The 12,156-nt window shown below is 38.1% G+C and overlaps 1 protein-coding gene across 2 annotated transcripts; it reads right to left on the bottom strand.

The window, feature by feature from the left end:
* Positions 1–7,363: 7,363 nt before the first annotated feature.
* On the bottom strand, positions 7,364–11,864 carry LOC112169291 (disease resistance protein RPV1-like). Of its 2 annotated transcripts, XM_040509612.1 has the most exons (5): positions 11,226–11,864; positions 9,869–10,973; positions 9,020–9,301; positions 7,568–8,914; positions 7,364–7,456 (listed from the first exon to the last, which is right to left on the bottom strand). In XM_040509612.1, exons 1-4 carry the CDS (start codon positions 11,732–11,734, stop codon positions 7,589–7,591), a joined length of 3,222 nt encoding a protein of 1,073 aa, XP_040365546.1. In that variant the 5' UTR covers positions 11,735–11,864; the 3' UTR covers positions 7,364–7,456; positions 7,568–7,588. The 2 variants fall into 2 exon arrangements, with proteins under 2 accessions (XP_040365546.1, XP_024162073.1); XM_024306305.2 differs by lacking the exon at positions 7,364–7,456 and having other exon boundaries at positions 7,465–8,914.
* Positions 11,865–12,156: the final 292 nt, after the last annotated feature.

The following is a 12,156-nucleotide window of genomic DNA, read 5'->3' as shown; positions in this document are numbered from 1 at the left end:
GAGAGAGAGAGAGAGAGAGAGAGAGAGAGAGAGAGAGACAACACAAGCGAAGTATAGTGGTTTGTTTCCCGCCTTAACGGGAAACTACGTCCACTTGAATGTTGCACTAGTGTGTTGAGCCTTGCGGCCCAAGAGGATTACAAAGTGTGTAATGGAGTGGAGTTTAGATGGGAGGAGGCATTCCTTTTATAGGTGAAGGAAGCCATCTCCTTTACATTTTCTTAGATGTGGGACTCAAATATCACTATTCTAGTATAGAAAAGCCTATTATGGAGGCAACTTGGCAAGGCCGGGAAAGTGGCTTCCCGGTGACGTATTTGCCATTTTCGGATACCGTGGCGTAGCTTGAACATAGGGTTACAAGGTGTATGTCTTGGTTGGGCCCCACCATGGCTTATGGGCCCGCTAAGAGAGAGTTACTTATGCTTGGTGAAGTAGCCAAACTAGCTTGCTAGTAGAGGTATCTACAGACATGGAATTCAAGTAGGATTCATCTTCCATTTTGGGTTGATTCATCCATAAATGTTATGATTCGGCTGATATCTAGAATCTTCACAATTGAAATCCTTAATTGATTTGAACTCTTTCCTTGTGAGGATTCTTTCCTTGAACGGAATCCTCGGTCGATGTTTGTCAATTGGGCTTGGCCGAGCCTATCTAAGCTCCTTCTCAGCCCATCTGCGTAGTCACTCATTTGAACTTGGATTTTCGAACCATGTAACTGTGTGATCCACTTTCATCATCTTTTGGGTTGTTCGACCCAAAATCTCAAACCTCGGCCGCATGATTGAACGATGTCTTTATCTCAGACTCAAAACTCTAATCTCGGTCGAGTGACCGAACAACGCCCAGTCATACGACTCAAAACTATAATCTCGATCGAGTGACCGAGAAACTCTGTTTTCGGTCAACACCTTCATTTTAGCCGTATGACCTAAATTCTATATTCTCGGTTGACCTAATGTTTATTTGACTAATTTCCTCATCTCAGCTGAATGGCCAATTAGTTTCATTCTCAGCCGAATGATCGAGCAACTTCATTCTTGGCCCTTACTTAATCTCAGCCAAAATTCTCTCTCATCCAACAGTGAGAGCTTAGTAGGTCGACGTGTAAAAAACAAGCGCAAACACCAATTTTTCTTTCCCAGTATTTTTTTAAAGAAAAACAGAACAAAGATCAACTCTGCACTCACATTGGAAGTGAACTTAGAATTCATTACACTCGTGAATGGGATGGTGACAATTGACTAGAAGAGGATCGGGACCAGCTGCAAAGAGACCAAAGCCCTCTTGGGGTGTGTGTCACTAGGCATGGCATGAATGAAATCCATGGTTGGTCCAACCTTGCTTGCTAATGAAGTACATAACCCACTTGCTCTGAGTACACATAAAGTTTCATTGTTAATGAAATCCATTATTAGCAACTAGCATAGTTAATTCACCAAAAAAAAGCAATTGCCAATTTTATCATCCATATCTGGCGCATTTAGTTCCTTCGTACTCAACTTAATACAGATATTGCATAAGGATTTTTACCTACAAGAAAAAAGAAACAATCAACGATCAAAGGCTAGAGTGCAGAGTAGGTCCAATTACCAAATACAATCTCAAGCAATTTATAAGCAGCCCACTTATTGGATGTTCTAGCATATCTAAATTAAGCCAAGCTAAAACGTGATTTCAACCAAAAGATCAGTTCAAGTGTAAGGCTTTTTGTGTACCTCTCCTTTTATCTCTGGAATATTGTTCAATGTGTGCGTCTTTACTTCTTCGGAAGAGACAAGGAATTCTGACATAGATCGAGACCCTCGATGTAGGTCTTATCAACTCCATCGATCATGCTCTAGAGGTTTGATTCCAAAGACTCACTCGATCATTTCTTCTAAATTTAACTCCTGGATGAAGTAAGTCGAGGAAATTTTGAAAGTTTTAGTGTTTAACCTAGACTAGTTCTACTACACATGGCAAGTTCAGAACTAGAAACAATATATGATATATATATATATATATATATATATATATAGACACACACTATTGGCAGTTATATATACACACACACACACACTATTGGCAGTAGCAGTATGGCTGCAGCATGGCTAGCATGGTTTGGTTTCTGATTTATACATTATCTTTCACTGTTCATACCTTAGCTTAGTTGCTAGCTGCAGCATGGCTAGCATGGCTTTAGCTGTTAGAGTTGAGGTTAAAAGCATGGAAGTCCGTTTCCTCTTTGCCTTTATATTGCATCCATGTGATCTGTTTTCTTTCAATGAAGTAATATACAAGAAAACTTTCCACAAGTTTCTAGCTTGTTTTTCTTCATGGTATCAGAGCAGGAATTCAAGGCCTGACTCTGTATTTTTTTCTTGTGTAGTTCCTGAGCTTGCCAGCTTAATATGGCTGGGAAATCTGGTTCTAAAGCTAACGAACCCCTCTCAAATTCTTCCGATGTTGAGTTTAATCCAAACCAAAGTCTTAACTCTGTTTTGTTGAATGAATTCAACTATATTTCTTGGGCTAGAGCTGTTACACTTGCTCTTGGAGGAAAGTCCAAGCTTGGCTATGTCAATAGAGTTATTCAGAAGCCTAAAGCTGATTCTCCTACACATGATTCTTGGCTGTGCAAGGATCAACTTGTTATGTCTTGGCTACTCAACTATATGGAGAGCAGAATAGCAGAAATTTTCAGTTTTTCTGAGTCCTCTATGCATCTCTGGAATCATGTTAAAGAGATGTATGGAAATCAGAATAATGCTGCTCGGGGTTTTTCAACTCAAACGAGATATTGCTAATCTTCAACAAGAAGGTAAACCCTTTGTTCAACATCTTGGTAGCCTTACAAGTATGTGGAATGAGCTAGATGTTTATAGACCTCATACAACAGAGGCTAGTGTTTTGTTAAAAAGAGCTGAGGAGGACAAGATTTTTCAACTCCTTGCAAGCTTAAGCTTAGATTATGAAGATTTGAGAAGTCATATTCTTATGAATACTGAGCTACCATCTTTCAACAATGTGTGTGCTACCATCCAAAGAGAAGAAGTTCGAAAAAAGGTGATGAATATGGAGACCAAGACAGGTGCATCTGAAACTAGAGCTTATGCTTCTAATCACAGGCAAGTTGAAGCTAAAGTGTACAAAGGCAAGAGACCTGACTTGAAATGCAGCTACTGTGAGGGTGTTGGACATGTCAAGGATAGATGTTGGGTTCTCTATCCTGAACAGAAGCCAAAGTGTCTGAAGGAAGGCAAAGGTTCTCAAAAGAGTTGGAATCCATCAAGAGCAAACCTTGCAGCAGCCTCCTCTCTCTCTTCTGAGGGTATGCTGAACTTCACCTCCAATCCGACTTCTTTAATCAATAAATTTGCTGCCTATCTCAGCAAGAAGCAGATGCATAGTGGAGATGAAGAGATAACCATGTCTGGGAGTGAAGATCACACTGCACTCCTTGGAAAATTTGTTGGCTTTCTTGCAGAAACTAACTGTATTCCATATGAAGAAGCTTCAGGTACTTTAAAATCCTTCTCTACTGCTCTCAATGTTTGTGCTATGGATGACTATTAGATTATAGACTCAGGAGCTGCAGATCACATGACAAATAAACTTACAAGTTTTCATGATTTTGAAAAAATGTTTATTCTTCTAAAATGTCTGTAGCAAATGGCAAAGGTGCCTCAGTTTTAGGAAAAGGAAAAATAAAATTACTCTCTAATCTTGTTGAGTCAATTGCTCTCTATGTTCCCTCCTTTCCTTTTCAACTCCTAGCTGTTGGAAGAATTACCAACATATTGAAATGCCTTGTCATTTTCTCTCCTTATAATGTCATAATATTTCAGGATCTCATCACCAAGAAGACGATTGGTGAAGGTTTCTTTTTGAATGGTCTTTATTATCTGTCCAAGAATGTTTTCGATTCCAAGGTTTTCCAAGTGAGTTCAAGATCAGCACAAGATCATCATCTATGATATCAACGCTTGGCTCATCCTTCAGAGAAAGTGTTTTTTTTTTTTTTTTTCCAAATATCTGCAAAGCAGACAATCAATATGATGTCTGTCATCTGTCAAAATCTTCTAGGCTGCCTTTTACTTCCTCTCTTTCTAGAGCTAGTAATCCTTTTGAAATAGTGCATTCAGACATTTGGGGTCCAGTCCTTGAATCTTATGATGGATTTGTAACCTTTGTAAATGATTTTATGAGGATTACTTGGTTGTACCTATTGAAATTCAAAAGTGAAGTTGTGGATGTTTTTAAGGATTTTCATAAACTTGTCATTACTCAATTTTCTTCATCTATTCATGTTTTAAGACTTGATAATGGTTTTGAGTATATGTCCAATAACATGTCACATTACTTGAGCACACAAGGCATTGTGCATCAAACTAGCTGTGTTAGTACTCCTCAACAGAATGGGATTGCCGAGAGGAAAAATCAAGACCTTCTTGAAAAAACCAAAGCGCTTATGTTTCAAATGAATGTTCCCAAAAAATTTTGGTCTCAAGATGTTCTTACTACCACATATCTCATCAATAGACTCCCTAGTAGAGTGCTTGGTTTCAAATCCCTTCTTGAAGTGTTGAAAGGTAGAAAGATTGATCTATCTCACTTGAAAGTCTTTGGCTGCACATGTTTTCTTCATATCCAAGCTCATCAACGTGATAAACTTGATCCTAGAGCTAATAAGTGTGTTTTACTAGGATTTCTAGCATTTCTAGCATATCCTATAAGAAATTCTCCCCTGCTCACTCTGCTTTTCTGAGTGTCCTTGATAGTACTCTTGAACCTCAAAGTTTTGAGGAAGCTAATCATATTGATGTATGGAAGCAAGCTATGGCAGATGAACTTCAAGCTCTCCATGACAATAATACATGGAGTGTTGTTTGAATTCCTAAAGGAAAGAAGGCTGTAGGTAGTCGTTGGGTTTACAAAACAAAGCTTCACTCTGATGGTTCTATGGAGAGACATAAGGCTTGTTTAGTAGCTTGTGTCTTTACTCAAACATATGGAGTAGACTAGAATGAGACATTTGCTCCTATTTCTAAAATGAGTACAATGAGAGTTTTGTTATCAGTTGCAGTCAATCATGCTTGGCCTCTATATCAAATGGATGTAAAAAATATTTTTTTACAGGGTGATCTTGAGGAAGAGGTTTATATGAAGTTGCCCTCAGGTCATCCTCAATCACATGATCCTGAGATAATATGCAAGCTTCACAAGTCTATTTATGGTTTAAAGAAATCTCCTCGTGCTTGGTATGCCAATCTCAGTTTTGTACTTGAGGAAGTTGGTTTTCACATAAGCAATGCAGATTCTTCATTGTTTGTTAGGATTGGTTCAACCAGTAAACTTGTGGTGCTTATTATGTTGATGATTTGATAGTAACAAGTGACAATATTGAAGAGATTCAGTCTCTCAAGCAATCTCTTTGAAGCAAGTTTGCTATCAAAGATTTGGGAAGTCTTAAACATTTTCTTGGTATAGAAGTGGCCACTTCTCAGAAAGGTCTGTTTCTAAACCAAAGAAAATACGTTCTTGATCTGTTACAAGATACTAATTTGCAGGATTGCAAACCAGCTCGCACTCCCCTTGACAGCATGCTGCAACTTGATGTGTTGAGTGAAACCCTTCTTAATCTCAGTGCCTATCAACGTTTAGTTCGTAAGCTTGTTTATCTCACAATCACTTGACCTGACATTGCTTATGCTGTAAGCATTGTAAGTTAGTTCATGCATGCTCCAACTTTGGCTCATCTGCACATTGTCAAACGAATTCTTCGTTATCTCAAAGGCTTAGTTGGTAGAGGCATTTTGATGAAAAACAATGGAAACACTCATATCATGGGGTACACTAATGCTGATTGGGCAGGCAATTCTCTACTAGTGGATTCTGCACGTTTGTTGGTGGTAACTTAGTTACTTGGAAGAGCAAGAAGCAAAATATTGTTGCCTGCTCTAGTGCAGAGGCTGAATATAGAGCTATGGCCTCCATTGATTGTGAGCTCATCTGGTTAAAAGGCCTTCTTTCTGATTTGGGGTATCCTAGTAGTCAGCCAATGTCTCTTTTCTGTGACAATCAAGCTGCAATGCACATTGCTTCTGATCCAATCTTTCATGAAAGAACCAAACACATAGAAGTTGATTGTCACTACATTTGAGCTCAAGTTTAATCCAAGCTAATTGATACTCATTACACTTGAAGCCATGATCAGTTGGCTGATATTTTCACTAAAGCACTTCCTACTACTCATTTTCACAAAATTCTGGGCAAGCTTGGATCAATGAATCCCCTTGATCCAGCTTGAGGGAGAGTATTGGCAGTAGAAGTATGGCTGCAACATGGCTAGCATGGTTTGGTTTCTGATTTGTACATTATCTTTTACTGTTCATACGGTCATACCTTACCTTAGCTGTTAGATGTTCACCGTACACTATCTTTCACTGTTCATACCTGTAACACCCCGTACCCGAATTGAAATTACCAGAATTTCAACAAGTTTACCTTTGATCAGGGGAATTTAACATAGCCGTTGCTCTTGCATATCGCCTTCCTTCTAGTTGAAAAGGAGGGAGTGTGTACCTCAACGTTTCCTCATCAAACCATGGCTTAGCTGATGAGTTCTTCACGAGAATCAAACATGGTGATGCCAGTCTTAGCATGATAAATTGCAAGAGAAGAGAGAGAGGGGAATTTCTCAAGGGTTCCCGAGAGACCCAGTCTTTCTCCGTCCTTTTTTTTCTATTCCCTCCTTCCTTGACCCATGATAATCAGAGAGATTAATAGTATTGGTTTTTGGGCGGCGTCGGTGAGTCGGTGAGTGGATAGAGTTGAGACTGTGCGTATGTTCACTAAGCGAGAAGACGCTTCTCCCCCTTCCTCAGCTGGTCTCAACTTATATATACTTAATTTCAATGGTCAAGATTAAGCGGTGATAGGAACTTTAATACCAACTTACCCAGTCCTCAAATTGGACATTATCACTCATGAAAATTTCAGAAAAATTTTATCCTAGGCACCCTTAATGATTACCGAGATAATAAAATTAATCTCAAAAATTTCATCTTAACTAATCATATAGTTTGTATCACAAATTTGCAGGGTACGTATTACAATACCTTACCTTAGTTGTTAGCTGCAGCATGGCTAGCATGGGTTTAGCTGTTAGAGTTGAGGTTAAAAGCATGAAAGTCTGTTTCCTCTTTGCCTTTATATTGTATCCGTGTGATTTGTTTTCTTTCAATGAAGTAATATACAAGAAAACTTTCCACAAGTTTCTAGCTTGTTTTTCTTCATACACCATATGTATGTGCCATTATCTCAAAGATAGAGAATAACAACCTTAACATTGTATGATGATGATCGAGCATCATGTTTTCAAAGGAGTAGTTCTTCCGAGGCAAGTCAGCAAGTGTTTTATAACTTGGTGTGTCAATGTCACCCTCAGTGGCAGCAGAATCTGCATACACTTGGACAACAGAATGCTTTTCTGATTCAAATATGATTTTGATTTTGAGAATGATAGTAGGCTATAAAAGAAGCCTCAAAACACACAAAAAGAAAAAGATAATGAACCTACTGGAAGTCAGTTGGACTATCATCAGCCTTCTCCTTCCAAATCTTTGATCAGATGGACTCCCCAGCTTCCCGTCAAAGGCGTTCTGAAAAAAAGAATATCATCGGGTGGCGGCATAACTCGAAACATAACTCGAAACATATCTGGTGGTGGCATCCCACACTCACTCAACCTCCTTATTACTGCAACCAGTGGAATATAATGCACCCACACAATATCCCTATACATGGTTTTCTCATCAAATTTTATTCCATTGATGTAAACAAAATGAGTGACCTGAAAAAAACACGATTGAATACAAAGAGCCAACCCTTTGTTGTCCCAATTGGACTTTTGAGGAATTTCAATGCTAAACTCCTGCTCTTTATTCACATCCCAATTCACATCCTGACGGCTGGTGAACCAGTTTGGAATCGGAATCCAAGCATTCGAAGGAAATTCTACTTGGAATTCTTCAGAATTTGCACAAGAGAAAAAAAAAGTCAACAGAGCCGTCAATTCCTCTGCCTCTCCCATCAATTCTTTGGTTCCTGCACACGGTGATGATGTCATCTTCTTTCTCTTCTTGGCCAGATGAAATAGTCGCTTGTCCACCTCAACATCTGATACTACTCCACGAGCCAGATTGCCGCAGAGTCTCCGGCAGTGATTCAATTCCAACTCACGGAACATTTTTGAATCTTTACCCTCCAAAATTTTTGACAACTTTGAGATTCTTTCCAATGACGGACAACAAATCACAAATAAGCCATCTATTTCACGTGGAAATTCTGAAATTTCTTCAAGCCGCTCGCAATGGTTCAGATTAACTTGTAATCTCGTCAAGTTAGTTGAAAAGACAGGTGGAGGAAGTGATTCTGACTTTGTAGGAAATGTAACAAGGTTAGAGCAGAGATGTAGATCAAGATATTCCAGACGTTGCAATGCATAGAAAATGCTTGATGGTACATTTGTAAGATTATCACAGTGAAATAGAGACAAGGATTTAAGGCCAGTGAGATATCCAACTGAGCAAGGTAACTCTTTGATGGCAGTCTTACTTAGATCTAGGCGATTCAAAGACTTCATGTCTCCCTCAATTTCAGGGAACAACTTAAGCGGGCAACCAGAGAGATCCAGAGTTTCTAAAGATTTCAAGTTGATCCCCTTTAGAAACATCTGGAGATTAAAACAACCGCTGATTTCCAAATTAACGAGCTTATCGAGATGGCCAACCGAAGGATGAACTTCAACTAAATCTTTACAAGAAGACAACTTCAAATACTCTAAGCTTGTTAATCCAGACAAGTCGGGAATTCTTGTTAAACCATCACAGAACGACAATTTAATAGATTTCAAATATCGCATATTCTGTTTGGAAGAAAGAGAGCCGAAAAATCAAATTAAAAAGGTTGAAATGATAACAAATTAAAATGCAGCAATATGCGTAAAAAGTGATTGAATTCTTTCAAATACCTTCAATCCCTGGTTCACTAGTGGAGTCGTGCAGGGCCCACTCATGTGCAGTATACCAAGTCTCCTTGGATTAAAATTCGTTGGCAACGATCGTAATGAACAATCAATCCAGTGAAGGACCCTCAACTGGTTGGGGAGATAATCCAGGCTCTTTCCATGAAGTATCCCATCATCGACTTTAAAAATTTGGATATTTTTCAAGTTTCTGAAGCTTCCGTCGTTCAAGCATATATTTTGTGAACAGAAACCTCTTACCACGATGGCTTTAATTTTATCCGTTCCCTAATAAACAACAATTGCGTCAAATTAAGCAATTTATTCTCATACTAAATACTTGCATTAAATTCTAAAATTCTTCATGATTTTATAAGTAAAGGATGTATTACATATCAATCCTATCATAAAGCTAAATAATAGACAATTCTTAGGTTCACCCCTAAGGTGAACAAGCATATTCACCTCCATCATCAATTAACATATTTTTACTTAATAAATTTATAATCCAACCATCCACATCTTAAATTAGCCTTTAAAGATCATCTCTGTAAAAAATCAATCGAATCGGAAATCATTTAATTATTTAATTGAATCAAACAAATGGACGGTTCTAACAACAGTTACAACTATTATAATGAACAGTCCATGTATTTCATAGAAATGAATAACTAAAAGATCTTCAATTTGATTGATTTTTTACCGAGCTAATTTTTGTATTATGTTATACAACATGAATGGTTGGATTAGAAAATTATAAAGTTATTATGCGTTAATCGTAAGAGATAGTGAATAGGCTCATTCACCCAAGGGTGAACCTCAGAATTGTCCCTAAATAATTTAAATATCACTTACTGTGTTTTCCTCAAAGATGTCGCGAACATCCTCATAAAGCCACAGTCTACTGCGTTGTCCTATCTCACCAGGGGACTCTTGCCGAACAATTTCTTTTCCCATGTCTTCTAAAAGGTCATGCATCCAAATGCTATTGTCTTTCTCAATTTTTATTAAGGCCTTTTCTACGAGGACTTTGAGAGCATATCTGGGATTCAGGTCACAGCATTGTAGTGCATTTATCACATAGTTTTGTTTGTCACCTTTAAAGAAACATGCAATATGAAGAAAAACTTCTTTTATCGGATACTCTAATGCCTCGTAACTTCTTTTGAGAGTTTGTTGAATCTCTTGGTTAGGATATCTTCTGTAATACTCTAATGCATCTTTCCACTCATCCTTGTCCTTTTTACTACATAGATCTGACCCCAAAACTTCCAAAACTAACGGAACCCCTTTAGCATAACGTATTACCTCAGTTGCAAATTCAAAGAAGTCATCCAGACATATATTTCTTTTGAAGGCATTGAAATTGAAGAGCTCTGAAGCTTCTTGATGATTTAATTCCTTGACCTCATATATTGAATTGACTTTATGAGCCATTAGGCAATTCGTATCTCTTGTTGTTATGATAATTCTACTTCTTGAACCAAACCAATCACACCCTCCAGCAAGTTTTCTTAACTGATCCAAGTGGTCCACATCATCAAGAACTAAGAGAACCCTTTTCTTGCTTAGTTTTTGCTTCAGCACAATGATTCCTTCATCAACATTGGTCACACTAGGTGGATTCCTCTCTATAATCTTAGAAAGAAAATTGTTTTGTAGCTTGACAAGACCTCCATGTGAAAATGATTCTTCTCTAACATTTGCCAGGAAATAGCTATGTTCAAACTTATGGCTAATTGAATTGTAAACAGCTTTTGCAAGTGTTGTCTTTCCTATTCCACCAATTCCCCATATCCCTATCATATGAGGATCGTCTTCCACAACATTTAAGAGCTTATGTATGTCTTCTACACGAGATTCTATTCCAACAGGATATGTTGCCACATCTAAAGGGGTGCATTTCATTATTTTGGTTGATATCTCTTTAACAATTTCATCAATGACATTCGCTTCATGCCTGCAGATGTAAAAGCATATGAAATATTTAGTTTAAACTTTCCCACATGTCTAGTGTTTTAGGGGATGGATCAATATGGACTAAATCATATTCAAGATTATACTCTAATTGTAGTCCATTCGTTACTGAAACTATCTATGCGTGGGTAAGATTAAACATTATGTAATATGTTAACTAAGTTAACTATCTGTTAATGGTGGAATGTTTAAATCTCCATAATAAATTGAGATGCTTGAGATTGAACATACGTACCCTCCATCCATGATGTGCCACCCAGACAAAGTTGCAGCTTGCGTAAGAGCTGCCCTCCAACCTTCCACCTTCTTTAAGTTATCCTTGTATTTGCTAAGGTGAGCAATTGCATCACCAACCTGGCCCTTCTGGTGTCGTATATCTGACGGATCTACCTTGTAGAATATTGGGAAAACGATTTGTTGCTTGGATTCTTTACACTGAAAGATCTTGGCAAGTTCATCTAAGCACCACTTTGAAGATGCATAGTTTGCAGAAAATACAACAATGGAAATCCTTGATCCTTCAATTACTTCGAGAAGCTCCTTTCTTATATCTTCTCCTCTTGTAAAATCATTATCTATGAAGGTGTTAATTCCTTTGTTAACCAAATTGCTGTACAAATGGCCTGTGAAAGTTTGGCGCGTATCTGCACCTCTGAAGCTCAGAAAGGCATCGTGTGTGAACGAATGGGTGGAAGAAGAAGATGAAGAGGAAGAGGCGCCGAATTGAGGTTTGCTCAGATCCATGTTGTTTGATTGAGGATAAGTGAGGAGGCTGAATTGAAAGAATTTAGGATGGTATTGGCAATGTGCAGAGCAGTTTCCTGTTACCTTTAACGAAAGTAATCGAGTTGTGAGTCACTAGAGCATCAGTGGAACCTTCAGGGTGAATACATATGAGCGTTCACATAGTTAGTCAAGAGTGGCTGCAAACTTTTTTTTCCCGTTCCCATGGACTATTGGGTCCCCTGCTCCCCCCTGCCTTACTTTTCTTATCACAACACTTCTGTTTTGTGTCTTCTGTCAAGTGAAGTTGTATAATACCAGTAATTACTAATTAGCTAGCTTAATTGGTTGGTTAGATTCTGTTTTAGTGTTGGCTTAATTACACAGTTCAGAATGGTTTTCTCAAGTCAATAATTTGACATTATCACGTAGACTGAGACTCT

The sequence above is a fragment of the Rosa chinensis genome, chromosome 6 (assembly GCF_002994745.2).
Source record: "Rosa chinensis cultivar Old Blush chromosome 6, RchiOBHm-V2, whole genome shotgun sequence".
Taxonomy (NCBI): domain Eukaryota; kingdom Viridiplantae; phylum Streptophyta; class Magnoliopsida; order Rosales; family Rosaceae; genus Rosa; species Rosa chinensis.
Note: the sequence above shows the minus strand (reverse complement) of the source record. Positions and strands in the feature narration are given on the sequence as shown.

What these genes read in the sequence shown, in the direction of transcription:
- LOC112169291 (XM_040509612.1), bottom strand. Translation starts at nt 11,734, where the DNA reads ATGGATCTGAGCAAACCTCAATTCGGCGCCTCTTCCTCTTCATCTTCT. An exon ending in TGGCACATCATGGATGGAGG is followed by an intron (nt 10,974 to 11,225) that starts GTACGTATGTTC and finishes TTACATCTGCAG; the next exon opens with GCATGAAGCGAATGTCATTG. An exon ending in ACATCTTTGAGGAAAACACA is followed by an intron (nt 9,302 to 9,868) that starts GTAAGTGATATT and finishes GTTGTTTATTAG; the next exon opens with GGAACGGATAAAATTAAAGC.